Source organism: Leucopleurus acutus, assembly GCF_964270905.1.
Source record: "Leucopleurus acutus genome assembly, chromosome: 17".
Classification (NCBI taxonomy): Eukaryota; Metazoa; Chordata; class Mammalia; order Artiodactyla; family Delphinidae; genus Leucopleurus; species Leucopleurus acutus.
Window position 1 is genome coordinate 12,132,385 of NC_139159.1, and position 26,685 is coordinate 12,159,069.

Sequence of the window (26,685 nt, forward strand, 5' to 3'; positions counted from 1 at the left end):
GCTCTCCAACACCGCCCTCTGCCGGCCTTCCCTTGGGTCGCCGGCATTGTGAGTCCCTTCCGGGTGTCCCGGAAGCGGAGTTTTCTCTTCCGGGACGAGCGTCTGGGCGACCGCACGTGGTAGTAGCGCCGGGGCTTGAACCTAGCTGGCAGAGAAGTGATTGTAACTGTCTCCCAGCGAGAGGGAGCCGAGCCGGAGCCATGGAGGGTCAGAGCGTGGAGGCGCTGCTGGCAAAGGCGGAGCGGGACGAGGCAGAGAAGCTGCAGCGCATCACGGTGCACAAGGAACTGGAGCTGGAGTTCGACCTGGGTAACCTGCTGGCCTTGGACCGGAACCCTCCGACCGGGCTGCGGCACGCGGGACCCACGCAGGAGGCCGAGCTGCGGGCCCTGGCGCGGGACAACACGCAGCTGCTCATCAACCAGCTGTGGCAGCTGCCCACCGATCGTGTGGAGGAGGCGCTGGTGGCGCGGCTGCCGGAGCCCACCACTCGTCTGCCGCGCGAGAAGCCTGTGCCCCGGCCGCGGCCGCTTACACGCTGGCAGCAGTTTGCGCGCCTCAAGGGCATCCGTCCCAAGAAGAAGACCAATCTGGTGTGGGACGAGGGGAGCGGCCAGTGGCGCCGCCGCTGGGGCTACCAGCGGGCCCGCGACGACACCAAGGAATGGTTGATCGAGGTGCCCGGGAATGCCGACCCCATGGAGGACCAGTTCGCCAAGCGGATTCAGGCTAAGAAGGAACGGGTGGCCAAGAACGAGCTGAACCGGCTGCGTAACCTGGCCCGCGCGCACAAGTTGCGGCTGCCTAGCGCGGCCGGCATGCACCCTACCGGACACCAGAGTAAGGAGGAGCTTGGCCGCGCCGTGCAGGTGGCCAGGGTCTCCACCGCCTCTGTGGGGCGCTTCCAGGAGCGCCTGCCCAAGGAGAAGGCGCCCCGGGGCTCTGGAAAGAAGAGGAAGTTTCAGCCTCTTTTCGGGGACTTTGCAGCCGAGAAAAACAGCCAGTTGGAGATGCTACGAATAATGAACAGCAAGAAGCCTCAGTTGGACGTTACGAGGGCCACCAATAAGCAGATGAGGGAGGAGGACCAGGAAGAGGCGGCTAAGAGGAGGAAAATGAGTCAGAAGGGCAAGAGAAAGGGGGGCCGACAGGGTCCCGGGGGTAAGAGGAAAGGGGGCCCGCCCAGCCAAGGAGGGAAGAGGAAAGGGGGCTTGGGAGGCAAGATGAATTCCGGGCGGCCTGGCTTGAGTGGCAAGAGAAAAGGAGGGCAACACCAAGGAGGAAAGAGGAGGAAGTAAATTTCACCCTCGGACCTGCTTGTAAACCAAGAACTGTACTTAATGTTAAGTTCTAGGTACAGTAGGGGGATACAGAAGATGGGGCCGCTGCCTGCATCGAGCTTCAGGTTAGAGGGCTAGGCTTGCCCTCCTCTGAAGATGGTTGTAAATGTTTGATTCGACAAATTAATGCATTTCCCACAACCAAAACTTTTGCTGGAGATTAAAGGATGTATTTAAGGACATACGAATTGGAAATAATTTGTGGAAACTAGGAGTGAGTTCTGTTTTTAAACAGCCATTTTTTCTCTCTCTCTCTTTAAACTTTGGATGGGGTGTAAGGGAGAGAGCTGGTCATATTTCAGAGACTTTTAATAGATTGGTATCTGCATTATTTTGATAACAAGCTTGTGTATTTATCAAAGGAGAGGGACAGAAAGGTTACATTTTCAGAACGGTTGTAAAGGTTATTTAATAAAAGTGTCTTACGTAATGTTGCTTTTAACTTTTTGGCTACTGGTACAAATCTTAAGTAAAGCTTGTGACCTGGATACCTGGCACAGATTACTTTCATTTACTTTCTAGAAAACATAGCAGCTAAATTATGATTTCAGTGAGACCACTTTTATTAGAAAAGCTCATACTTCTTTTGGTATCAGATATAATATTGAAAGTGTAGTACAACTGGTGCCTTTTTCAACACTGAAAACATTAATTTGCTGTAAATGATAAATTGGGGCTTCACTAAATAATAGTAATAATCCTCATTAATCCTAATTTTATACTTAAATCTTTATCAACATTTATGTCCCCAGTTTTTTTTAAAGCTTCAGGTAGGTCTGTTTGGGGAAGAGAGAAAGAAACTCACAAAGTCCTTACTTGGAACATTATCTTTTGATTCATTTGTCAAATTTACCTGAGCTGGTTTGATTAGGAGGTGAAATGTTTACAGCTATTCTGGGTCTCTTTCCCTAATTGATATCAGTAACTCATCTTCGTAAAAATACATATCTCCTGAAAAGGATTCATAGTACATCTAGAATGGGGGGGGGGGTAGTGCTTTTTTGCTGCTGTTATAGGTCTGAGGAGCCACTCGACTCTTGCTTTTTGGTCTGACAATTGATAGGAAATTAAAATTGAGATCGTTTGTCTCATTTTTTCACTGTTGTCTCATCTTTGTTACTTTTAGAAATTGCTATGAAAGAAAAGATTAATTCAGATTTCATAATAGGTTACTAAAACACAGATGTTCAGTTGTTACTGTCTTAAAATACTTTGTGATAAAGTTAACTCTGCCATCATTGATCATTGTTTCCACTGGGACCTGGAAACTTGGAGCTGCTAAACCCTGGCCCTCCCTTCCCACATAACCGTGGAAACTTAACTACTGATAAAACCATTTAATGGTATCCTGAACAACTTCATCAAAAGCCAAACCATTCATAGACCATTTAACACCTTTTAAATTCTTCTCAACTGTCCGGGATTTTTTGTTTTTGTTACTGTTTTGTTTGGGAATTTTTCTGGCTTTTGTTTTGTGACTTGATCTAGCAGTTGGACACAATACTGGCCTTTTAAAAAAAAAAAAGACCCTAGGGCTTTTTGCAAAGTTCTTGTTTACCGTTAAAACAAATTTAAATGCAGTGTCTTAATTTATTCTGAAAATACTCTGAGAAGGCAAAACAGCAGTCAGAGCGGAAAAAGAATGCCCTTGTTTCTCCCTTTCCCCTCGTCCCCAACTTGTGACATAGTTTATATAGAGACATAGGAAAGCACCCCAAATCCCTACGGAGCAGTTACCTGTGTGGCAATTTCAAAGGTGGATGGTGAGACTTTGCAGCTGGGGCAGTCGTAGTTTCCGACTGGTGGGAAAATGGTCCTCTGCCAAGGGCTGTCGCTTGGGCCAGAGACCGCGGCGCGGGTGGGCGGAGGAGAGGCGGCGGCCGGGATTGGCCGGCGGAGGAGAGGCGGCGGCCGGGATTGGCCAGCGGAGGAGGGGGCGGGGCCGCGGAGAGAAGCACTCCGCACAGCCATGGCCGCTCCTCGCGACAGGGTAGCGCACTTGCTGAGGCAACTGCAACGCGCAGCGTGAGTGCGGGCGGCGCGGGCTGGCGGGCAGGGGATCGGAGGGTGCGGCCGACCCCACGCAGCCCCCGGGGAGCAACTCGCCCGGGCCGGCACGTTCTTCCTCGTGTCACTTTCGAGAATTTGGGGACCGGGTACCGCAGTGCGCGGCGGCCTGGACGGCGCTGTCTGCCAAGCAGCTAAGCAGCCAGACGGCCAAGCGCGGCGCGATAGGCTGCTTTTCCTCTGCCTGATCTGCGGTTTAGGAAAGTAAGGCCCAGCGAGGAGAGCGCCTGGTCCCAGATCTACGCAGGCAGCGGAGAGCTTGGAACAGTGACCCAGAGAAATGCATGTATCCAATCAACACATATGTATCGGGTGTATGTAATGTGCCCAAAACCATTCTAGGTGCCGGGGATACAAAGACGAAAGACTCTGCAGCAAAGTCTAGCAGGGAATTGCATGAGCGGACAGGAGTGAAACGGGCCGCTGCAGAATGCAGCGGACAGAGGGTGTAGAAGAGAGGGATGAGAGAAATCACCAGGAGCTTGACTCCCTGGCATGTACAGGGCAGTCAGGGTATTAAACGTTATGACACGTCTGACTCGCCCTCCAGAAATGCCGGGTACATAGTAGCTGCCTGATAAATACTTGTTGAATGTGCAGGTGCACAAGTCCGCCTGGGAACACAGGGGGGAAAAATGAGCTAACAGGTGGAGATAAATAGGGGGAAAGGAGGGGACTAGAGAGGAATTTCAGGCAAAGGGAAGAGCAACACCAGAGACAAAAGCCGTAGTTCCAGGATCTAAAAGTAGCTAAAGACTGGACCTACCATGATAGGAGGACGTGAGGAAAGAAAAAACAGATGGCGAAAGACCATGAATTAGAAAATAGCCAAATTTACTGGGCACTTACCAAGCACAGGGCGCTGTCCTACACACTTTACATGTACTACTACTAATAACTCTAATCCTTACAACAACGCTATGCCAAGCTGTATTATTATCCTTCTATTACAGACAAAGAAATAAAGGCATGGAGAAAAATAATTTGCCCAGTGTCATACACTAAGCAAGTGGCACACCCATAATCTGGACCCAGGTGTTCTGGCTTCACTATCCTTGTTCTCAGTCCTATGCTAAGGAATTTTAATTGTGTCCTGTAGATAACAGAAAGCTGTTGAAGCAATAGTCCTCACTGTGAAACATACTCTTTGAGATGCCCCATGAAAAAAGAATCCCATGGCCAGATAAGTTTGCGAAACTAACCAAATGCTGCATCACCCTGTGGAGAGTCAGGATATACGTCAGCACACGAAGGACACTGAGAGCTCCTGCAGGGAAGAAAAGAAACAAAAAGTTTAGCTGTATTTAAACTCTTTGTTCTAAACCTGTGTCATCACAGAACTCTTTATCAAGCAACCCCATTCATAGCCCTTGGAACCAGTGTCACGTAGAACGTGTTTTTGGAATAGCTGCATGCAAAGGAGGGTGGCATGATTAGAATTAAGCTGAAGCTTTCTGGCGGCAGTGGAGAGGAAAGACTGGAGGTAATTGTCAGGCTCCAGCTAAAAGGCACCAAGGAGCGGCAGTTGGTACAAGAGGGTAGATGTAAGAGATATGGAGATGTAAGAAAAATTGGTTAGAATCAGCAGGATTTTGTGTCTGATTAGTGAGACAGGAGAAGTGGAGGTTTCTGGCTGGGGCATCGGTCAACAGTGGGGCCATTTACCAACGTAGGGACTGTAAACTTTAGGAGGAAGATGATAATCATTTTGAGTTGGACATGCCTCACGTACATCCAGGTGAAGACCCCGAGCAGGTAATTGAATACATTGTTCTGGAGCTCGGGAGCGAGTTGGAAACACACCCATATAGAGAGAGCAGTTGACACCATGGATGTAGAAGCAAAGGCCTTGACAAACTGTATTCCTAGAAGAAAAGGGCTGAGGATGAAGTCCTGCGGAGCAGCACTGTGTGGTGCTTTGTTCTTTGCATTTTTTTTTTTAATCCCATGTAGAAAGTGAGAGATTGCAGGTAAAAATCTTGGAAAATTGGGAAATGGTATCATTGGGCCCACGTTTTGCCCGGGGGAAAGTCTGCCAGAGCTGAGGTGAAGCTGTGCCCACCTGCTTTGGACAGGGCAGCACTCCAGCTTCCTGAGAGACAAGTCCCTCCACCCCAGGGCAGCCCACCACTCAGTCCACACACACAGCAGCTGTGCTGACAGCCAGCTGCTCTGGCCTCATTTCCATTACCTGCTGGCCTCCTTAGGCACTTGGATTTGCACGTGCTTTGCACTCTGACTGCTGGAAAAGGAACCAGCATTAAAGGATAGGAGGGGTGACCAAAGAGGTGAGAGGAAGGAAGGGAAGGAGGGAAGGACAGTTTGCAGTGCTCTCATCCCCAGGGTACCGCAGGGAACCAAGCAGCCTAACATCCATGGGACTTAAGTGTGTGTGTGGTGGTGTGGGGGGGTCGGTGGGGTCAGGCAGGGCAGATAATAAACAATAAACTAGTAAGTAAAACTTAGAGTATATTTGATGCAGCTAGGTACTAAAAAGAAAGAAAGCAAAGGGGGATGGGGTGTTGGAGGAGAGGATGCAATTTTAAAGACAGAGAAAACCTCAACTACTTACAGTTTCCTGTGGCTGCTGTAACCAATTACCATGAACTTAGTGGCTTAAAACAACACACATTTATTATCTTACAGTTCTGAAGTTCAGAAGTCCAAAATCAGTTTTCCTGGGCCCAAATCAAGGTGTCGGCAGGGCCACATTCCCTTCAGAGGCTCTAGGGCAGAGTCCATTACTTTGCTTTTAACAACTTCTAGAGCTACAGCGCCTGCATTCCTTTGCTGGTGGCCCCTTCCTCCATCTTCATAGCCAGCAACGTAGCATCTCGCTTCAGCGGTCACGTTGCCTTCTTCTGTGTCAAATCTCCCTCTGCCTCCTTCTTAGAAGGACACTGTGATTACCTTTAGGGCCCACTCAGATGATCCAGGATAATCTCTCCATCTCAAGATCCTTAACACATCTGCAGAGTCCCTCTTGCCACACAAAGTAATATTGACAGGGTCCAGGGATTAGGACCGGAACAGCTTTTGGGCTCAGCTCAGCACACTCACCGGGGAAGTAACTGTTGCAAACCATGTGGCTCTCTGGGGATGTATCTGGAGGTGGAGCATGCCTGGCATGGTTTCAGAACAAGGTGTCTGGATCAGACTGAGCGAGAAGGAGATGAGGCCAGAGACACGGTGGGCATGTCGGGGTGGCCAAGGATGACCCTAAGGTTTTTGGCCTAAACAGCCAAAGTTGAAGTTGTCATTAAGCTGGGATAAGGAAGAGGCTTTGAGGGGAAGACCAGGAGCTGAGTCTTAGGGACAATGTGAGACGCCTAATAGGCATTCAAGTGATGATGTCGAGTAGGAAGTTGATTCTGGAGTTCAGGAGAGAAGTCTAAACAGAAAGAGTAAAGTGGGAGTCATCAACATAGAAGGTGATCAAGGCCATGAGACCAGGTGAGGTCACTCAGGGAGTGAGTGAGTGTGGTAAGAAAAGAGAAGGATCTACGGGCTGAACGCTGGGACCCTCCAGCATTTAGAGTCAAGAGCATGAAAAGAAACTAGGCCAGGAGCAGGCAGTGCAGTAAGAAGAAAACCAGGAAATTGTGTCCTGGAAACCAAGGGAAGGAAGTATTTCCAGGGAGGAGGGAGTGAACGGGAGGATGCAAATGACAGGTCTGAACTGAGAACTGAGTGGTGTATTAGCACCGAGGGGAGGGCCTTAGCGACCTGGTAAGTTTGTCAGTGGAGACATGGGGCAAAGGCTCATTGGAAGATATTCCAGAGAGAATGGGAGAAGAGAAATTGGAGAGAGCAGGTGTAGTTGGCTGAAGGGAAGGGGGGAGGCGGGGGCAACAGTGGGAAAGGGAAGGGGGACAAGAGGAAGTTGTTGGATGATGGTTGATATAATATGCGGAAGTCAACATTTTCCTACTGATGGATCAGATTTGGGGGCAGGGAGATTTTGATGACGCAGGAGAGGAAAGGAAGAACTGTTGGTAGTGATGCTTGACGTTTAGTGCACAGGGGAGAGGTTGGCCTTTGCTAAGGGCGTGGCCAGTTTATTAATAATACCAGGAGGGAAGCCAGAATAATGGTGCCAGAGCCAGATGGTGGGTAGATAAGAGCCTCGCTCTAACCCTGCAGATTTCAGGGGCCCAAGGATGCGTGGGAGAAAAGGAAATGGAGTCGGTGGATGTAGGCGAGGAGGAGAGAACCAGAGGAGAGCAAGCAAGCCGGAGGGGTTAAGAAGTTGAGAGTTTTAAGCATGAAACTCTTAAATATGATGACAAGGATCAAGTAAGGGGGAAGAGGCTAGGACATACAGAACAGATGGAGGTCCCAAGACAGCAAGAGGGGGTGGGATTCAGACCACAACTAAGGAGTAGGAATGATGAATTGAGTGAGGTAGCCTGAAAACTTGAAATATATATAATAAAAAGAGAAGAGGGGATGGGTGTTCCCACAGTCCTTCGTGTTGGATAGCTTCAAGTTCGGATTTTTCCTTCCCTTTGAGTCTCTTTTTTTGTCCTGGAGGGGCGTAAAGCAGGGAAAGACCTCGAAAGTAGTGCCTTGTGAAGGACAACGCCAGGGCCTTGCCTAATGCCGGTTTTCCTGCGGGAGCCGGCAAATGGCTCAGACCCGCCGGGATGCTCTTGGGAAACAATTCCACGTGGCGTTCTCAGCCGTGCCCACCAGATGGCAGCCTCGGCTCATGGTGGCGCTCACACCCGCCCACGCCCGTTTTCACTTAATTCAGTTTTTGAGATCTTGACCGTCAGTGAGTTTAACCCTTTTCCTTCCTTCCCCCTGTCCCCTCTCAGATGTGTTCATTCTAAGTTTGCAGGCCGGGGGCAGGGGGGTGGTATGCACGCACGTACCTACTGGACTCACCGGGACAGGGTCCCCTGGGCAATAGAGAGAAACATAAACCCTTTTGCGAGGCTCAGTCGGATGGCGAACAGCAGGAAGAGAAGCCGGAGAAGAGACCGTCCAAGAAATCGGAGGCGACCAGGACAGGAAGGGATACGGAGGTCAAGGGAGGGAAAGTCTCGAAAGAGGAGGGCGTGGGAAATCCGTAGAGGAGCGGACTGAGAACTGAGCCGGGGTGAGGGATTCGGCGAGAAGGTGACAGATGTGACAGTAGGTGTGACAGTAATTTATGCGGACCCGGAGGGTGGGGCCGGGGAGGGGCTGAGCAGGCGGAGCCGAGAAGGGACGGAGGCGCGAGGTGATGACCAGGGTGGCCTGCAGGCCCACTGAGGGCTTCCGGAGGAAACGGCCCAAAGCCTGCTGGAAGAAAGACGAAACACCCTGAAGACAACGGGAAAATAACACGGAAAGTTCCGGGGGAGAAGGATGGGGAGATGAGGTGCGAGTAGTTAACACTGGGTCAATTTGGCCAAAGCTCCTAACCTAGGAAGAGCTGAGACCCCATCTTTTTTGGGGGGCTTAAACAATAGAAATTTATTTTTCCACAAATCCGGAGGCTAGAAGTCTGAGATCAAGGTGTCAGCGGGGTTGGTTTCTTCTGAGGTCTCTCTCCTTGGCTTGTAGACGGCCGTCTTCTCTCTGTGCCTTCACGTGATCTTCCTCTGTGTACGCCTCGCGTTATATGAGATTCCACCTTGCTAGCAGGTTCGCTCTGGAGACTCTCCTTGCTGACCTGATGAAGTAAGTGGCCGTGCTGGCCCAGGAATTCCAGGTGCCGTCTAGGAACTAAGGGCAGTCTCCAGTGGACAGCCAGCAAAGAGCCAAGGCCTCAGTCCTATAGCTCTCCGTGCCGGTTCCTCACGTCCCCCGGAGTCGCCAGAATGGGTTTGCGAGTTGCTGCGTCCATGTAGGTCCCGAGGCGGCAGTGGCCGCCGGGAATCAACCCGATGAAGCCAGGAAGCGGACAGAAGTCTTTTGGGAGAGCGCACAGCGAGGCCTCGGGTGCCCGGCCGGAGAGGCCCTCGGGCGATGCCGGAGGGAGTCCAGCGCCCGCCCCGGGGCCTCACCTGGCCTGCCGGTGGGGACGGGGACGGGGCACCCTCCCTTAAACCTTCCTGTAGCCCCAGAGCGCTCATCCCAGCTCCCCGCATTTAACTATAGCTTGAGAAATAAGTGGAAGAACGATCCTACAATGCTGGAAAGACTCCGAGTCAACTTTTTGTCCATGGTGATTTCTGGCTTTTTCTGTCGTGGGGTGTTTGCTGTAGCTACTACTCTGATAGCCTCTTAAGACCAGAATGCAATGTGTGTTACTTTAAGGCTTCTTATATTCTGGTTTTCTGGTTTCACGCTACTTTTTCTTTCCGTTTCCCTAGATGCCAGTGCCCAAGTCATTCTCATACTTACTCCCAAGGTAATAATACATTTTGTGTTTAGCCACAATTTCAGTTTCCACTGTTGGCAATACATTTGGGCAAAGTGTAAAGTAAGAGAATCAAGGCATGTGATAGGAAGATTGGTGAAAATTTTCACTTGAAATTGGTAGTATGAAGTTCTAATTATACTATCTCAGCTGAATGTATGCTACTGATTATGTTTTTGGCTCAAAGATATATTTAATGCTATTTACAATGTCTTTCTATTTTAAACAGAATTACTTGCCAAAGCTAAAAGTGGTGACACAAGTAGGATTTTAGGGTTGTCTGAGCTCATCAAACAGAATTAATCAAGATGAAATCTCTGAAAGGTTCTAATACATCCCCAAAGAAGAGTCTGAAGAACAATGTGGTTCCCAGAAGGAAAAGAATTGCTTGGATCAATTTTTAAAATAACACTCTATTTCTTAATAATTAAAAATGACAAAAGTTTTCAGTTCCTACAAACATCTTCATTCTTACTAACTCCATTGTCCACAGAGCAGTGGGCAGCTCATTGTAGCTTCAACGTGTCCTCAGAATGTCACATGAATTATACCGACACAAAAACAGATTTCACCTCTTAGGAGAAAAGGTCAAATCTAAACAGTGGTAAGGGATGGAAGGGAGGGGCCTGCCCACACAGGATCCTAAGCAGAAACTCACAAAGAAGCCTGTTGGGATTAGAACAGATAGAGTAACTAACTGAGGGCTTTTTCCTGCCTAGAGAGTGACTCATCCTTCAGGACCAGCCAAGGGACCTCCCCCCGCAAGTCATTAACAGCCATCCACTAAGCAGAAGCATGCATGCCTTCCAGGCCCTCATGGACACATGCAGAATTTTGTCTTCAGCTGATTTTCTGCAAATCTTAATTGGTTTCAACAAAGAATCAGTAATTTTCCTATTTGGGGCTATAAAATTAGTAATTTAGAGAAAGATAATCTCAGTGTTTTCTAGGATCCAATTTATGTCTTTTCCTAAATTTTAGTAACAGGAGTAACAGATTATTTCTTTAAAGCCTGTTGAGATCAAAGAAATTTGGATTATGATTAAGGATACCCTTGCCAAAGGTAGATTTTTGTCCCGTTGTGGTCTGTCTTGTAAAAAAAAAAAAAAAAAGGTAGTAAAAATTGTTCTGTAGACTTTTTTCAATCTTATGACTGGTCAAGACTGATAAAAATAAGTAGATGAAAACAAAGATAAAACCCACTAAGTAGAGGCCTCTTATTGTTCCAATATAACAGAAAATCATTTTTGCCATAACGAAACCTGATATTTTGTAAAGAAATATCAGTTTATAAAAATTTTTAAATTTCCCAAAGAAAACTAAATAGTTTACATGTATAAGCTTGAGAAATATAAATATCTCACTGTGATAAGTACCCCCCATAGAGAAAAATCTTAATTTAAATAAATTATCACAGTTGCTATAAGGAGTGTAAGCAGGACTCCAATTAATGAATTTACTAATAGTTGTTCCCTAATAATAACTGAACTCTAGAGTCTAGAGGATTTTTTTCTAGTGGATTTTTACACATTATGTTTTCAAAAGTATATTTTAATTTCAACGGAGAAAAGATTTTAAGTAACTTTATTTTCACACACTCTGCATCAAGCTAGCGTTACATTCTCTTAAAATGCAGGTTTTAATTTTAATCTAATAGGCAACAATGAAACCTGAAAAATGTATTTTAGGTAAGGCTTCAAGGGAAATGTTTATATTCACGGCTGAAAATCCAATTCACTATCAAATGACAATATTTTTGCTCTGTTTTTGAGGCCTACTCTGATGCTAATTTTTACATTTCTAGCTCCTGGACTTTCACCTTCTGGGAAAACAACAGATTATGCCTTCGAGGTAGATTTGATCATTCTTTCTTTCTTTTATGAATGACTTGAAAGAAATACAATCAGAGTATTTTGCTAATGCATTATTATCTCATTTGAAGTCTGTTATTAATAGACGTTCCCTAACGTTATTTTATCAGCACCTATTTAGCAAAGTACTTTGTCAGGATAATGGAATATAAATCTTCTGATAACACAAGTAATGTGTAGAATACTGTTTTCTGTACAGCCATTAAAATAGAGCAAATTCCCAGTTCTACGAACTCTCCAACTTGTATGATAAATCTTCTTTAGTTTTGTAATTATAACAACCCCAAAAGAGGCGCAAGTAATCGGTTGAAGCAAGAATAACGGAACAGTTAATTCCGATGAATTTTTATCATACTGTAATTACATAATTATTTGTATAAATCCCTGTCTCCTCCTAGTTCAGGGGTCCTAAATTAACATGTGACCAGAGGCCTGACAGTTAGTCATTCCAGGAGCAGGCTGGGGAGGATGGTGCTGAGTTTGCTGAGAGCACAGGCCCATCTCAAGGGTGCAGCCTGCCCTCAGCCCCCTGTGATTGCAGCCACACTGGAATGCAGCCCGGTGCTGCCCGATTATTCAAGAGAGATAGAAATCCAGATGGTCACATTGCTTTTTATTTTTAATTAGATAATAAGAGTCATTATCGAAACCAAGAAAAAAAAAGAGAAGAAGAAATTTAAACATAACATCGATCAAACAAAACATGTCTTCAGGCCAAAAGCGACCCATCATGCATTGGTATAAAAGCTCTTCTCTCAGCTGTAAACTTTATGAGGCCATGTTTCTCTTGTTCGTAGTTGTGTTACCAGAGCCTAGCACATGCCTGGAATATAGCAGACACTCAGTAGTGTTGGTTGGATGGGAGGATGGATGGATGGATGGATACACGCATGCAAGGGTGGTTGGATAGATGAATGGTTGGAGGAGTGAATGAAGGCACTAAAAATACACAAAGATAACAACATTTACATTGGAAAATAAGAAGATATTTGTTCATTTAAGTGTGGAGGCAAGAAGAGGCAAGCATTTCAAGTTGAGGGAACAATTGAGAGATTATGATATATTTGGGAAAAAATACATAATTCCAGTGTGACTGGAGCCAACGTTTGCTTAAAGAAGTACGATGAGTGTGAGGCCAGATGCGATGACCTAGAATGCCATGCTGGGGAATATATACTTTATTCTCTAGACAATGGGGAACCATTTCAGGGTTTTAGAAGTGAAATGACCAACTCTCTAAACACCATCACCTAAATCTCTTTTTATTTCCAGATGGCTGTTTCAAACATTAGATACGGAGCAGGAGTTACAAAGGAAGTGGGCATGGCAAGTATTTAAGATTTCTACAGTCTTCTACTGTAAACGTTACACTGATTTTATTTTATTTAGGCTTTTTTAAAAACATTTATTTATTTATTTGGTGGAGCCGGGTTACAGCATAGGGGCTCCTTAGTTGTGGCATGCAAACTCTTAGTTGCAGCATGCATGTGGGATCTAGTTCCCTGACCAGGGATCAAACCCAGGCCCCCTGCATTGGGAGTGCGGAGCCTTATCCACTGCACCACCAGGGAAGTCCCTGTATATTTTAAAACAAGTACAAATTGACAGCAGTTGAGTCTTTCGTTTTGGACTCAATGTTAAGTTTGCCAGAAGTATCTAGTGTAATCAAACCTAACTTATACATTATTTTTGTTATTGTAGGACCTACAAAACATGGGTGCTAAAAATGTTTGTTTGATGACAGACAAGAACCTCTCCCAACTCCCTCCTGTACAGACAGTGATGGATTCCTTCGTGAAGAATGGCATAAACTTTAAGGTTTATGATAATGTGAGGGTGGAACCAACCGATAGAAGGTATTCTTTGATTGTCCTTAAATTTACTTTAAGCAGAAGTCAACACATACCAATGTTGATTGAAACTTGCCCCAGGCCTTATTTAATGGCTCGGCAATTTATTTCTGAAAAACCCGACATATGGCCTTTATTTTCCCTTCTCCAAGCTTCATGGAAGCTATTGAATTTGCCAGAAGGGGAGCTTTTGATGCCTACGTGGCCATGGGTGGCGGCTCCACCATAGACACCTGCAAAGCCGCTAACCTGTATGCATCCAGCCCTGACTCTGATTTCCTGGACTACGTCAATGCTCCCATTGGGAAGGGAAAGCCTGTGACTGTGCCTCTTAAGCCTCTGATTGCAGGTAAAGACTGGTTGTCTCTTTTATTTTGCAACTGGCAAAAGGCCTCAGGAAAGACACAAGCCAGTAATTTTTGGGTGTATGTTTTCCAAAGTTTCCTGATTTCTTCATTTCCATATAGTACCTTGTTTGGAGATTGAAACAGAGAGCAATTCATTCATGTTTAAAATTCTGATTTTCATTATTGCACAGACAGAGAAAATTTGGGTCACTAGTAGGAAAGTTTGCAGAGTTAAGCTATGAAGTCACTATGTGGAAGAGAAGGGAAGGTCATCGTCTATAGATTATTAGATCCTCCTGTGGGCAGGTTTGTCTTCTGAGCCCCTCTCGGTTTTGTCCCACTTTGCCAGCCACTGTGGAGTTTAAGGGGAACGTTCCCTTTTATTTTTCTGATGTTGACTCAACCCTTTCTTCCACCTAATGGCTCCTCAGCTGACCTGAGGCTTTGTCTCTGCCCTGGGACATGTGGCCAGCGTGGCCTCGTCACTCTGGGCGACACCTGCTCTGTGGCTGCCAGGGCACAGACACGCACATCCAAATTAGAATCGCTTGTCTGTTCCACACAGACCTTGGGACCTTTCTGTCTTGTCTTCCCTCCCATTTTATGGCTGTCAGCATATCACGGTCTAAAGTCTTACATCTTACATCTACTAGCTGGACAATATCAGGGGTTTTTTTAATTTAATTTATTTATTTTTATACTGCAGGTTCTTATTAGTTATCTATTTTATACATATTAATGTATACATGTCAATCCCAACCTCCCAATTCATCCCACCACCCCACCCCCAGGAAAATATTAGTGTAAAGTCTTGTCCTCTCTCTCCTCCTGCTCTCCTACTCCCACTGTGAACGGGCCCTGTGATGGGGCAGGAGTGAGTTGACAGCGGATGAACTGCTTTGACGTGAATGAGTGATCAGCAGGGGGCAGCATAATTGATGTCTGGCAAATGGAACCCTCTGGTGAAACTGTGTCAGCATCACACAGAGGGGTGATTAGTGAAGTTTAGAAACTTGACAGAACTACAAAACCGCAGAGTCCGGCAAAGGCAGAGTGTTACTGTTCTTGCTGCCAAGAGGGAATAAAGATGTCTTTTAGAGACGGCAAATACGAGTTTTCTTCCCAGAGATGCCGAGAGGCCTCCTTTTGAATTCCCAACTGCAGCTGCTTAAGCTCTGACGCTAGAGGAGCCCGAGGCTCCCAGAACTCCTCCCTGTTAATACAGAAACAGACATCACACATACACGTTAAACACACATGCGTGTAATACAGACATGCACATCATGCATACATATTAGGCATACATACATGTTAGTACCAATATGGACATCAAACATACATGCTAACACAGATACAGGCATCATGCATACACATGAACTGCACGTACATGTTAGGTTTACATGCATGTTAATGCAGACATAGACACCATACATGCCAAACATGCATGCGTACTGATGCAGACACTGCCATCACACATATGTTAAACACGGATGCTGGCATGTTAATGCCAACACAGGCATCAGACCTGTTACTCACATGTTAATGTAGACACAGTCATACATGTTAAGCATACATGCATGTTAATACAAATACAGACATCAGGTGAGCAAACAAGGGCAGCAAAGCTTTCTCCTCTAACCTTGCTCCTTATTTCCTAAGACTTAATTATCTCCACTGACCTTTATTTAGATGCTTTATTAAAATTGACATTTTTTTTGTTCAAGTCCCAACTACCTCAGGAACTGGGAGCGAAACTACTGGAGTTGCCATTTTTGACTATGAACGCTTGAAAGTAAAGACTGGTAAGAACTTTTGCCCATAAAAAATTTTTTTTAATTCTCTCTCTTACCTTTCAACCAACTCCACCCCCTTTTCTTTAACCCTAATATTTAAAATTCAAGGAGTTACAGAGTTAAGCAAAGGGTATGTACATAGACACATTTTCTTTCTTTTCCCACATACATATAAAAAATATGAAGCAGTCTAATAAACACGTTTTTGAGAATTACCTACAAAAGCTTATTGAAATGCCATGAATCTTAATTGGCCATTTTTCTGCCCAAGTTAGTGACTATAGATCAGTGATAAGTGGTTATTCCCTTTCTCAGACATCTTTTTTACATTCTAACTCAATTTCATTGAGGTGTAAATTTTATATAATAAAATGTATACATTTTAAGAGTCTAGTTTGATGAGTTTTGACAAATATATACCACAAGTACCCACCACCCCAGTCAAGATACAAAACATTCCCACTTCTCCAGAAAGTTCCCTCATGCTCCTTCCCAGTCAATCCCTCCAGCCCCATTCCCAAGTAACCACCATTCTGCTTTCTACCTTCTTTGTCATCTTTATCCTGTCTTCTTCTCTGACTCTCAACTAATGTGGGGGAAATGTCCCTCTCCTTGAGTCTGGTTCAATATCCTTCTTCCAGGCCTTCGTAGTGGAATAGATTGGCATTGAACTGCACATATATGGTAACTTCTCTTTTTAAATTACATTATCCTTTGACATTGTTAAAGATAATAATAACAGAAACCAACACTTAAATACTACCTTAAATTTTTTTAAAGACTTTCCCGTCGTATTATCTACTGTGATCCTTACAACGGCTCCGGGAGGGATGGAGGCCCTGTGTTATTAGAGTCTAATCTTACAGAGAACTCAGAAAGGCCCAGACACGTACCAAAGACGTGCAGCAAATCACAGAGCAAGGACCCAAACCAGTGGTTTGCTAGTAAACCAGCTCTCCAGAGTTTAATGAGTAAATAAGCCCTGAGAGCTTATTTACTTCCCTGGAGCTGGGAAGACATGGGTATAGTGGCTCGTGTAAACTGCAAGGGGCTTCGGCCGCTGAAAAACCTGGTTTCTGACCCCAAATCTCTTCCCGCTAATCCTTGCTGCCTCCCTATATGAGAATGAATCTTATCTCATATTTTAATTTTTTTTAAAGGCTAATGAGATCTGGAGACTTATGGTATATATTTTTTTAATTAATTTATTTATTTATTTATATTTGGCTGTGTTGGGTCTTCGTTTCTGTGTGAGGGCTTTCTCTAGTTGCGGCAAGCGGGGGCCACTCTTCATCACAGTGCGCGGGCCTCTCACTATTGCGTCCTCTCTTGTTGCGGAGCACAGGCTCCAGACGCGCAGGCTCAGTAGTTGTGGCTCACGGGCCCAGCTGCTCCGCGGCATGTGGGATCCTCCCAGACCAGGGCTCGAACCCGTGTCCCCTGCGTTAGCAGGCAGATTCTCAACCACTGCGCCACCAGGGAAGCCCTCATATTTTATTTTTTTTAGGATAATTTGTTACCCTAAAGTTATTTAAATTTTTAAAAATTGTGTACGTACCTATAGCCTCTGTTGAAAATCCCTGCCTTAGGTATTGCTTCGCGAGCCATCAAACCTACACTGGGCCTGATCGATCCTCTGCACACCCTGTACATGCCTGAGCGGGTGATCGCCAACAGTGGCTTCGATGTGCTTTGGTAGGTACCCATGCCACCTGCAGGGGCTCTGCCGGTACTCGGTTGACGGACAGTATTTTACTGCTGAAAGCCCTTGTTAAGCACTCACTGATTGTGCGCCACAACAGCGCTGGCTTTGGCTGTCATTATCCCCTTTCCCGAGTGACAAAGCTAAGCTGTAAAGATGAGGTGAGGTCCTAGGTGAGCCACAAACCTGCTGTTTGGGATGGACCGGCCCAGCCACAGCTGCAGCCACGGGGGCACAGGGAGGGGAGCAGCGGCAGCTAGCAGGCAGCATCTCAGACCCACAGCACTGCCTCTGCTGCACTAACCAGGGGATGCCAGGGCTGCAGCCTCAGGCACACAGCAGGGGCGGCAGCGCCCACCGCCGGAGCTGGAAGGGCTCGCTGTCGGCACTTCACACGCATCATCACTTCACCACGGCTCTGTGCCACACAGAAAAGAAAACTGGGCTGGAGGTGTTGAGCAGCTTGCCCAGGGTCACACCATGTGCTCCCTGGGCTTCATCTGCCATGTGCTGACGGCTCCCTCATCAGTGTTTCTGCCACAGGCCTCGCTCCCGAGTTCTGGGCCCTGCATTCCAGCGGCATCACGGGGACTCACGGGTGCTCCACATTCACCTGGTCCAAAATACCCTATTCCACCCATTTGCACATGCACATTTCTTCACATTTTAACATCTCTGAAATCAAGGCATATCTGTATATCTGTGGCATGGCAGTATGGTTTTCTTCCTCAGTGGTACTTTTTTTTTTTAATGGTGCATCTTATAAAGCATGGCATCTTGAAGTTGATGAAATCTTACAATTCTCTCAATCCCCCCACCCCTCACAGCTTCCCCTCCTGGGTCCCTGACTTTAGCGAGCAGCAGGACCCAGTATGGACTTCTCCCTCGCCACGTGCTCACACCGAGCCACAGAGCCCCTCTCTTGTCCAACTCAATCTCTCCCATCTGCTCCCGCCTCAGCTCAGGCCTGCCCCAGCTCTTGCCTGGACAGTATCCAATCTCCTTATCAGTCTCCCTGCTTCCATCCCACAGTCCTTCTGTCTGTCCTCCATACTGGCCTCAACAAGCTTCCAGAATGCAATATGACCACCGTGCATACACACGGGCATTTATATACACACACACACACACCCCCCTCTACCTTACAAGTCTGTCATTGCCTTTCCACACCTACTGTCTGAAAGCCAAAGTCCCTGGAATGTCCCCAGTGCTGAGCACTTTATCTGCTTGGAGAACTCTTCTTTCACTTTCCACTGGAGCATTCTGTCATTGATGGAGCCTTTGCTGACCCTCCCCTCCCCTCCCCTCTCCTTAAGAACCACTCTGTCCTTTGCTCTTACCCACTGGGGGCCTGTGCATTGCTTCGGAGACACCGCTCTTCACACCCCAGTCTCCCTCACTGCACCGCGGGCTTGGCAAGGACAGGACCATCTCATGCGCTTCTCCATCCCTACTCCTTGGCACAGGGACCGTCACGTCATTGGTACTCAATTAACAACTGTCGAGTGAAGTTCACACAAGCAGGAGGCAGCAGAGTTAGGATTCACATCCAGGTCTACCCAAGTCCATGGTCTGCTTTTCTTACTGCATTACACTGCCCGCCAAGAGACTGGAGAAAACTGTGTCCAACTCCATCCTGGTCAATGTTGTCAGTACTCTGAAGAGTTGTCCTCTAATAACTTGGAAATAAGATTACGCTCCCTAGCTGTGAACTGCATAATAAACATATAACAGACTAAAGCAGTCATGTTTAAATGAATGACTCACAGACCCAAAGACTTTGCTGTCAGTAAAAGCGGGGAGTGGGCTCAGAAGAAAGGGGAGTGATGGCAGTGGCCCTTCCAAGGACTGACCACGGGAGAGCGCACGTGGCCCGAGGAGTCTGCCCCTGAGGCCCAGCAGCCTGTTCTGAAGATGGACACACCCTTGTATTCAACCTTAGAGGCAGTTCCCCTCGTGAGGGCTCCATGGGCTTTCTGACCAGAATTGGGCATCCACAGACTTGCCAATAGGGAGAATGGATACCTAGAAGACTCAGGTGTCTGTCCCCTCAGCAGTTATATTTCTTGTTATAAGTCAATAATCAGACTTCCAGGTTTTACACATAGTTTCTGTGAGCTCAGCTCAGTGAATCTGCCCCTTAAAGACAGATCTGATCTTGTGCCCAGAATCAAGATGCACAGCAGGGCCGAGGTTTAACTCTGCACCTTGGTGGACTCATCAGCACCCCGTCCACCCCACGTGGACACCTCCTTCTTGCCTTGCCCAGATTTTCTGTTTAGAACCACAAACCCATAGCTTTTGTCCACCAACTAATTCTTTTTGAAGTTCTAATACTTTTTCAAAAGATGTTATCTGCTTCACACATGTAGAAGTAAATTCTCCATTCTAAGACTGAAAACTATAACTCATGCACAAAGTAGTTCATGTTATACTGTGTTCCCAACAAATCGTTGATCTAGCTGATTGTGTTTATTCTCATCTTCTGCAGTCGATTAGCTAGAATTCATGGCAGGCCAGTAGGTAAAGGAAGCTCTGATGCTTTATTCTTAAAACAGCCAACCCTGAATTTAGAGCATGTAAGAAGAAAGAATTAGATTTTTTGTTCAGGCCAAGAATTAATAATAATGGTGAATGATAAGTTTTACAAAGTGCTGGTACTTTACATATGTGAACTTAATTTTCACAGCAGCACCATGAAGAAAGACATACAATGATTTATCCTCATCTTAGGATCACAGGGAGGATGGTGACTCCCCTCAGGCCCACAGTGGGAAAGTCTGGTGCCAGAATTTACATTGCGGGGGCCGACCCACTGCACTGCACTCTCACAGGAGGCTAGTGTAACTATGACCCTTCTTGGATGGGTAATATGGTGTCTGATCAATGCAAGGTGTAAAATGGTAAATATACTTTAGAAGGAAGTCATTTTTCAGATTCAGTGCTTTTCTTGATGACTTAAATGTTTAAAAATTCAACATCATAAAGATATACCGGCACTAGAAGGGAACCATATGTAATCTTATACATACGGGTCAAAACCACTGTAGTGCTGTTAATGTCAACTTCCCTGTGTTAATTGCTATAATAAGCAATGACTGTCGTGGACAAGAGGCTGATTAGTGAGATGAGTTGTGCTTATCAGCACTACAGAGCATATCCACGGGGGAGTGAGTACCGAGCATTCTGAGACGGTTTGGGATCTGAATGGAGGAAAGGAGGAAAAGGATGCTTTCAACTGTGTGTTTTAAATATTCCTTGTTAGTCATGCCCTGGAGTCCTACACTGCCCTCCCGTACCACATGCGGAGCCCCTGCCCTGCAAATCCCATCACTCGGCCAGCCTACCAGGGCAGCAACCCCATCAGTGACATTTGGGCAGTCCACGCGCTGAGGATCGTTGCTAAGTACCTGAAGAGGTATGTCGCCCGGAGGGGACGGAAACAGAACAGAAAAGCCACTTTCCACCTTCCCGTGAAATGTGGCGCACCAGATCCTGAAATGTCCTGAGCAAGCCCACTCACCAAAAAAATCAGTCACTGTACGTACAGAAGCACCAGAGACCAGCAACCTCTGGAGGGAGCCCCATGAGGACAGATGAAAACTGGATCCTTTGATCTGAAAAGGCAAAGATCATGAGGGGACAACATAGGAGCCCCTAATTTATGAAGGATGCAGGTAGAAGGTTTATTCATCAAAGCCTCAAAACCAAACCAGGAGGAGGGGAGATGTCCTTTGAGGTCTGGCTACCAAGGGCAGAAATGAGAACCACAGATGAGACAGATGTTGGCCCTGTCCAGAGGCACACAGGCTGGACAATGAGCAAACGCACGTGAACTCAATTTAAGAAATAAATGTGTAGAGATGTCTGTCCTGGGAGATATGAAAGCCTTCCTGAAAAGATTCCTAAAAGGTTTGGAAAGATTTATGCATGAAATAGCCATAATAGGCCCTTGAGAGAGAGCACAGATATACTTAGAGATGAAAACTGATCCCTGAGACATTAAGACTTGAGCAAAGTCGAACTCCCCTTTGTATTTATACACAGCGGAGGGCAAGAACGGGCAGGTTAGGACTAGATGTGAGCACGGTGCCTCCTCGGCCTGGAGGGGGAGGGGCCTAGGACAGCATTTTGTAGTAGAGGTAGGGGAGGGACACAGAACTGTCTCCAGCTCAGAGCCCAGCAGGGAGGATTTGTCTGGGTAGAAGCAGATGCAGATGATGGCCAGCCAGGTGTCTGACGGGGACACAAGGCTTGGCATGGCCACTGTGGGAGGTGAGGGGGGCGAAATGGACAGAAGAGAGGCTGAAGCTCCCTCACCTGCTGTCTCACCTTGTTATCTGGGAATAAGGAACGAACACTGGGTTTAGGAAAGAGACACACGTGCCTGACTACTCCAGATGAAAGGAGGAAAAGGGCTGTGGCACTTTTATTTCATAGCAAGAGCCCTTACTCCAGGCAGGATCACAAAAAACCACGCGGGAAGGGGTGCCCTTGGCTGTCTTAGGGTTCCTCCCTGGGGCAGGGTTTCCAAGCCCGGGAGCAGGAAGGCTGAGCTGCCTCTGAAAGGGGCCTTTGAGAATTTGCTTTTCCAAAGTGGCACTGAGGAGGGATGGAGCAAGTGAAGGCTTGTCCTACAACAACATCCCACGTCCACAGTAATAAGTATTAAAATAACATGTGCAATTTCCACAGATACCAAAAGAGGTCTCCAGTGGGTCCGATTTGGGGTGGTATCACAGAGAGAAAGATGTCTGGGCAGCTCATTTGGCCAGTAAGTAGCCCCAGGCGACAGGGACTCACTGCAGCAAACCAGCCTGGGCCCTGGGCCTTCTGAGTATGTGTTTACTCTGAGTCCACTCACAGCCGCGATCAAGGTCATTGACAAGTGAAGAAGAAGAATGAGTCTCAGGGCGCTTTTCTTGAGCAGCTTTCATAGTCCAAGGGTCAGTGCTTTCTTCCCTTGGCACTTTTATCCCATGAGCAGCCTGACAGCATATTTATTATGCCTTTGCTCAAACTGTTGATGAGAAAATATGTTTCCCTTTGGTTTTCGTCTAGAAGACAAGGTGTCATTTGAATAACTTGCCTAATTTTTCTTCCTATCGGGTAGCATTTCTTTTTTTTTTCCAGATCTTTCCCTAAGGCGGCTCTTTATTCACTAGGAAATGCCAATGTAGATGTGTTATTGTTAGGTATTGATGTCATCCACAGGGCTGTCAGAAATCCTGACGATCTTGAAGCAAGGTCTAATATGCACTTGGCAAGTGCTTTTGCTGGCATTGGCTTTGGAAATGCTGGTGTTCATCTGTGGTGAGCAAATTTGAGATTTTATTTCTTCACCTAAAGCTATTGCCCTTAAATTTTTTAAATGTTTATAATTTAGGACATGTGGTCAGATTTTAAATATGCTATAGAAAGAAGATATTTAACTTTGTGTCCCATAATATTTTCTTAATTCAAATGCAGTTTATCGGGTCATAGATTTTTTTCTTTTTGGTAACAGCTTTTTTGAGCTATTAATTATTCACATACTATGTAATTCACCCATTTAAAACTTTCAGTGGTTTTTAGTCTATTCACAAAGTTGTGCTACCATTACCACAATAAATTTAGAACATTTTATCACCTTGAAAAGAAATCCTGTACCCCTTAGCTGTCGCCCACCAATCCTCCTATACCCCCAGGTCTTAAACAACTACTAATCTACTTTCTCTCTCTATGGATTTGCAAATTCCAGACATTTCATATAAATGGAATCATATAATATGTGATCTTTTGTGCCTGGCTTCTTTCACTTAGCATCATGTTTCCATGGTTCATCCCATGCACATATTAGTACTTCTTTCCTTTTTACTGCCAAGCAATTTTCCATTGCACCGATATACCACATTTTATTTATTCATTCATCACATGATGGACATTTGTGTTGTGTCCACTTTTTTGGCTACTATGAATATTGCTGCTTGAATAGTCATGTACAAGTTTACCTGGTGGACATATGTTTTTATTTCTCTTGAGTATATACCTAGGAGTGGAATTGCTGGGTCATATGGTAACTCTGTTTAAATTCTGAGGCACTGCCAGGCTATTTTCCACAGTGGCTGCACCATTTTACATTCCCACCAACAGTGGATGAGGGTTCTGATTTCTCCACATCTTCATCATGTGTCATGGGTTTTTAAAACGTCAAACACAGGATTTTTTTTCTCCTAATCTCTCTCAAAAAGAAGGGGATTAGAATATTTGTCAATAGCCAGAATTAGTCTTTTGATCAGAACTTTATTGGTATGTTGCCTTAAACTTGAAAACCAGTGAACACGGAGAATTAAGAATTGGCCTTTGCTAGGGGAGCGCAATGAAATGTTCACCCTCAAACTCTGCTGCTGAGAGGAGCATAGATGGGTACCACCTTTCTAAGAAGCAGCTGAACAAAATCTACCCAGAGCTTGGAAAATGTTTATACCCTTTGCCCCACTGATGTTACTTGTAGAAATGTAGCCTAAAGAAATAATCATGGTATGGTCAAAGAATATCCTTATAAGGATATTCACCTAAAAGTTATTTATAACTGAAACTTTTAGGAACAACCTAAATTCCCAACAGTTTGGGAATGGTTAACTGAAGTTTAGTACTCAAAGAATAAAATAGCTATTAAAATAATATTTTAGAAGAATAGAAAATGATATGGGGAAATGTTTATAAAGAATATTAAGTAACAAAAGCAATGTCAAAAACAGTGCACAGTACGATCATAAACATATGCGTAAGAAGACTAGAAGGAAATATTCTATGATGGCTATCTTGAGGAAATAGGATTATGGATCATTTTTCTTTTTTACAAAGAATATATATAACTGTTAAAATAAAAGAAATCAAACTAAAATATTGGCTATTGTTAGAAAGGTACTTTGAAAGTTACATGAACCCTTTCACATCACGGAAGCTTGCTAAGCGATATTTTTCTGAATACTATGAAGCCCGAAAACAGTAAAGCACGTCCCTAAGTATCCAACAACTCAGAGAACCGATAGCTTCTGATCTGCCTCGTGAGACATGACAGGCATGGGGCACCTTTTTTTGGATAATCATACAATTCACCAAAATACTTCATCTGTCTATGAAATGTAAATCTTTTAGCAAATAAAAACAAAGTCATCCAATAACCCACATTAATAGACTTACAGACCATTTTACTATTGTAAAACATTTCATTTTCAATATATTAACGGTAAATATATTAACTTGTCACAATGTGTATCTTCTGGGTCATCTAGTAAATTATCATATTGTCCTATTTGTTCACTAACAATTCGAGAGGATAAAGAGTTTTCCCATTAAAACCAATCAAAAAATCCCCACAAATAAAAACGAAAATGCCTTTTCTGGATAGCCTTTCAGGCTGAAACAATCACGTATGATTCAACTCCCATTAGTACGTAGCATTTAAAAGAAGGTATCAATCATTGGCAAGACAGATCACTGGCGGAACAAGCTTGCATGTCTAGTGCAGTACATCTTGGCTCATAAAATTCCCACCGACATCTTCAGTTTGTGAAGGAACACACTGCCAAGGCAGTGCAGAGCAAGATAGGAAATGCATACCCTGAAGATTATTAAAGAAACTTCAAAGTGAATTCTTGATTTCTTCAAGATCATAAGCTTAACCAATGTGCTTGGCCAGCAACTTGAGCATCAATACTTTTTAACGGCATACAATTCTGTGAGCATTTGAATTTTAACATTTCAGAAGTTTTGTGAATGAAAGCACCAAATATCAACTGCATAATAATGTATCCCCATAGGAATCAAAGAAAACAGAATGTCTAACTTTGTGGGTTAATAATATTGTCAAGAGACTGTGAAGGGCTCTCCCATAGAGTATTGTTAACTTGAATTTCTGATATCTGTATGTCAACATATGGACTTTCTTTCTTTTCTAGCCATGGAATGTCTTACCCAATTTCAGGCTTAGTGAAGACATATAAAGCAAAGGATTATAATGTGGATCACCCACTGGTGGTAAAATCATAATCAATTCTTTAATTTCATCTTAGACTCCTCTCAATTGACATAAACGTATCTGTCAATTCTTGATTGCTTGGAGTACAAGGTAAAGTAATTTAATATCTAGAATACGCATGTTGAAGACTGGCTCTGCCACGTCGGTCACCATGTTTCCTTTCTCCCCAGCCTCATGGCCTTTCTGTGGTACTCACCTCCCCAGCAGTGTTCACTTTCACGGCACAGATGTCTCCCGAGCACCACCTGGAGATGGCAGAAATATTGGGTATGAACCATGAATCATAACTCTGTGACCCACATATGTGGAGCATTTCCTAGGATGCTTCTGAAGATAAACCGTAAAGAATAATACCAAAAAATATTGCTTGGGATAATTTAATAATAAAATGTCAGTGACCTGCTCAAATTCCTATCTAGCACTAAAATTCTGTAATTTTGTGTTTCTAAGAGTCTATCAGCAATGAAATGGAACCAAGTACTGCTTACATTAAGTTTACAGTAATAATATTTCCACTGTTTTCGTCCCCCAGGAAAGTGAAACTGTTTATATACTATTCATGTTATATATGGTTTTTGTTTTGTTTAATAGGAACTAAAACTGAATCTAAATCAGGAAGTAACAGTAAGTTCCCAGTTATAGAGAACCTAAACAACTAGAAACTTTATAAAAAGTTCCCCAAAGAAGAATTTGTTTGCTTTTTTTTAGGATAGATAATGTCTATAATAATATACTCACAGTGCCTTTTAAATCTTACAAGAAATACAGTTACATTTAGGGTCGCTTTAGTGTTAAGTAAAATATTGGTATTTTTCTAATACAAGAATTCTTTTAAGGAAACTTAAGTATTCAATTAACTTTTAAAACATCTCTTCCCCTACTTGTTTTAGAAAGGGAAAAGCTAAAAAGAAAACTGCATTATGCTCCTCTAGCTCGAGCCGTTGGAGAGAGTAGTTCCAAGAAGGTAGGAATGACACAGATATCCTTCCGAGTGTGTTGCTTCACCTCCACCTCCCACTGCTAGGTTTCCCGGCATGTACGGCCAGAAACATGGTGCCTACTTTTCCAAGGATCTTGTATCCCTTTTCCCTTTTGGACTGGGGATATTGTTCAGCTCTATGTTGGGACTCAGACCCTTTGTAAATACGTAAACAGGCAGGAGCCCAAATAGTAGGCTAGATGTATGGTAAACGGGAAAACTTTAGAGAGCCTAAACCTAACATTCCAGGCCACCAACAAAACTACTGAGAAAGCAAGGCCTCTATTAGACAAAACCCAGGCCAGAGGAACTACCGGTACTTTCCTCTTGCATAGGAATCTTTGGTTAATATTATTCCATA

General features: G+C 44.9%; 2 protein-coding genes across 6 annotated transcripts in view; both read left to right on the top strand.

Annotated features, from left to right (window-relative positions):
* The first annotated feature begins 107 nt into the window (after positions 1 to 107).
* On the top strand, positions 108 to 13,348 carry RRS1 (ribosome biogenesis regulator 1 homolog). 2 transcript variants are annotated; one of them, XM_082858775.1, is made up of 3 exons: positions 108 to 1,161; positions 12,903 to 12,956; positions 13,332 to 13,348. In XM_082858775.1, exons 1-2 carry the CDS (start codon positions 201 to 203, stop codon positions 12,920 to 12,922), a joined length of 981 nt encoding a protein of 326 aa, XP_082714901.1. In that variant the 5' UTR covers positions 108 to 200; the 3' UTR covers positions 12,923 to 12,956; positions 13,332 to 13,348. The 2 variants fall into 2 exon arrangements, with proteins under 2 accessions (XP_082714901.1, XP_082714900.1); XM_082858774.1 differs by lacking the exons at positions 12,903 to 12,956; positions 13,332 to 13,348 and having other exon boundaries at positions 108 to 2,320.
* Positions 3,292 to 26,685, top strand: part of ADHFE1 (alcohol dehydrogenase iron containing 1) — a 33,339-nt gene continuing 9,945 nt past the window's right edge. The window contains exons 1-12 of one of the 4 annotated variants that reach the window (XM_082858772.1): positions 3,303 to 3,365; positions 9,713 to 9,750; positions 11,564 to 11,610; positions 12,903 to 12,956; positions 13,332 to 13,486; positions 13,633 to 13,829; positions 15,552 to 15,629; positions 17,210 to 17,315; positions 20,588 to 20,740; positions 22,537 to 22,635; positions 25,266 to 25,344; positions 25,516 to 25,612. In XM_082858772.1, coding sequence (XP_082714898.1) covers positions 3,310 to 3,365; positions 9,713 to 9,750; positions 11,564 to 11,610; positions 12,903 to 12,956; positions 13,332 to 13,486; positions 13,633 to 13,829; positions 15,552 to 15,629; positions 17,210 to 17,315; positions 20,588 to 20,740; positions 22,537 to 22,635; positions 25,266 to 25,344; positions 25,516 to 25,612 — 1,159 coding nt within the window. In that variant the 5' untranslated portion in view covers positions 3,303 to 3,309. Of the gene's footprint in view, positions 3,366 to 8,919; positions 9,078 to 9,712; positions 9,751 to 11,563; positions 11,611 to 12,902; positions 12,957 to 13,331; positions 13,487 to 13,632; positions 13,830 to 15,551; positions 15,630 to 17,209; positions 17,316 to 20,587; positions 20,741 to 22,536; positions 22,636 to 25,265; positions 25,345 to 25,515; positions 25,613 to 26,685 lie in introns of those variants that run through there. The other 3 variants (XM_082858771.1, XM_082858773.1, XM_082858770.1) reach the window with 3 other exon arrangements.

Excerpts from the sequence above, each read along its gene's own strand:
- RRS1 (XM_082858774.1), top strand. The coding sequence starts at position 201 with ATGGAGGGTCAGAGCGTGGAGGCGCTGCTGGCAAAGGCGGAGCGGGAC.